The 2,705-nt window shown below is 39.4% G+C and overlaps 1 protein-coding gene across 3 annotated transcripts in view; it reads right to left on the reverse strand.

The window, feature by feature from the left end:
• Window positions 1-328: 328 nt before the first annotated feature.
• Window positions 329-2,705, reverse strand: part of LOC113804534 (neurofilament heavy polypeptide) — a 26,349-nt gene continuing 23,972 nt past the window's right edge. For all 3 annotated transcript variants that reach the window (XM_070143209.1, XM_070143210.1, XM_070143208.1), the window contains one exon: window positions 329-2,645. In XM_070143209.1, coding sequence (XP_069999310.1) covers window positions 1,174-2,645 — 1,472 coding nt within the window. In that variant the 3' untranslated portion in view covers window positions 329-1,173. The remainder of the gene's footprint in view (window positions 2,646-2,705) is intronic.

Raw genomic sequence — 2,705 nt, forward strand, 5'->3', positions numbered from 1 at the left:
GAGAGAATGAGGAGAGAAAGAATAAAGAAAACGAATGAGTGAATGGAGACAATGAAGAAAAAAAGTGAACGTAAGAGGAGAGAAATGAGTAAAAGGAGATGATAAAGAAAGGCAGTGAATGAAGAAAGACAGAGGACAACAGAAAGAAGGTAATAGAATAAATGAAGGAAACGCGAATATAGGAAGAACGAAGGGTTGGTGAGAGAAAAGTGGATGCAGGAAGTATGAATGCAAAGGAGAACGAATGAGAGAAACAAGGGAATGAAAGAAAACACGGATGGAAATAAAATCACCATGACCAATAAGGGGAAAAAACAAATAACAAAAAAAAAAATACTCTTTTTTCTTTTCCAAAACAATAAAAAACAATAAAAACATATACGCACACAATGCCCATAAATGAAAGATAAAGATGTTTCAGAAAATCCAATATATCTAAATCCATACCTACACATACGTACATTTAGCATTATCAAATATATCATTAAAATTTACAATAAGATATATTCTGGTATATTTACATATTTATTTCGATTCACAAAACATATGCATTTTTTCTTATAAAGGGTTTTTAATATCAAATAGAATCATCGCGAGAAAAGCAAAGAATTAATTCAAAAAATAAATCAATATAAAGCAATAATACCAATACTAACAAGTAGAAACAAATTATTTAACAAAGAAAATTAGACAAAATGTAATAACGACACATTATATGTTAAAATGGACGATAACACTTTAAATAAGAATGGTGATAACGAAATTAAAAGCAAAATCAACTCTAGTGATAACAGTACTTTATAGTAATGACACTAACATCTATGCAAGTACACACACACACATACATTCAGACTTACACACACGTACACACAAACACACACACATGTAAATAAAAAAAAGCGAAATTTGTCTGACGCTATATTGTGAATATCTGATTTTTATTTCCATTTTCCATCCTTACTATTATCATTTGAGTTGGTTCAACAATCTGAACAAAGCGTAATGGATGTTCAATGTGTTATAGGAACATTTTGTTGATTTTTTTCGCTTACAGACGTGAACATTTCAAGGAATTGGTTTGTTCATTAAGTGAGGGCGGCTGACTGTTCACCGTATGTCAAACATACCATAGTGCTGAACATTTTATTGGCATTGTTTGGGATCTGGGACAAATCATTTTTTGTTCAGATAAAGTTCGTGGATAGGTGCACGACAGTAAACATCAAGAACAGTTCTTCGGACAGGTGAGGATGTTTTAGGCTGAGCAGTCGCTGTTTGTCCAGCATATGAAAGGGGCGATTGAACATTTTGAGGTCGCTGAACATCTGACGGAGAAGGACGATATATCGCAGGCTGTACAATATACGAAAAAGGCGACTGAACATTTTGAGGTCGCTGAACATCTGACGGAGAAGGACGATATATCGCAGGTTGTACAATATACGAAAAAGGCGATTGAACATTCAGAGGTCGCTGAACATCTGATGAAAGTTGATGAACAATTTGCTTGACATCTGGTGTCTGCAGTTGAACAGTTGCAGGTGAAACAGGCGACTGAACACTCAGAGGTCGCTGAACATCTGACGGAGGACATATCGCAGGTTGTTCAGCATACGAAAGAGGCGACTGAACACTCAGAGGTCGCTGAACATCTGACGGAGAAGGACGATATATCGCAGGTTGTTCAGCATACGAAAGAGGCGACTGAACACTCAGAGGTCGCTGAACATCTGACGGAGAAGGACATATCGCAGGTTGTTCAGCATACGAAAGAGGCGACTGAACACTCAGAGGGCGCTGAACATCTGACGGAGAAGGACGATATATCGCAGGTTGTTCAGCATACGAAAGAGGCGACTGAACACTCAGAGGTCGCTGAACATTTGATGAAGATTGATGAACAGTCTGCTTGACATCTGGTGTCTGCAGTTGAACAGTTGCAGGTGAAACAAGCGACTGAACACTCAGAGGTCGCTGAACATCTGACGGAGAAGGACATATTGCAGGTTGTTCAGCATACGAAAGAGGCGACTGAACACTCAGAGGGCGCTGAACATCTGACGAAGAAGGATGAGATTTCGCAGGTCGTTCAGTATTTGAAATAGGCCACTGAACACTCAGAGGTCGCTGAACATCTGATGGGGAATGACGAGATAACGCATACGAAAGAGGTAATGGAACGCTCATAGATCGCTGAACAACTGATGGAGAAGGATGGAATACCGCAGGTTGTTCAGCATGCGATTGAACACTCCGAGGTCGTCGAACAGCTGATGGATATCGGCAAACAGCTGACGCAAGACTTCGAACACTCATCTCAAGTTCAACATCTTGCGTTTGCTGAATGTCGCCAGGTTGTTCAGCATACTGGTGAACATCCACGGGGTGAGAGACACTCGACAAAGGGGACTGAACATCAGAAGACTGCTGAACATCTGGCGAATACCCTTGGAAGGTCATTGAATCTTCTTGCATGTTCAAAGAGTGTTGGTCATCCGTGTAGAAATTCGGATACTGAACAGCGGGATACTGAACATCGTGCGGATATTGGATATAAGGATTTTGTTCAAATCCATACGGATAAGCGTTCATATATGGGTTAAGAACGTACGGCGGTTGTTCATCTTCCTCTGACATTTGTTCATCTGTTCAAAATAAATGTTCATAATTAACAGGCATGACGAGTGAACATTTGAATTGTTACA

This window comes from Penaeus vannamei, chromosome 30, assembly GCF_042767895.1.
Source record: "Penaeus vannamei isolate JL-2024 chromosome 30, ASM4276789v1, whole genome shotgun sequence".
Classification (NCBI taxonomy): Eukaryota; Metazoa; Arthropoda; class Malacostraca; order Decapoda; family Penaeidae; genus Penaeus; species Penaeus vannamei.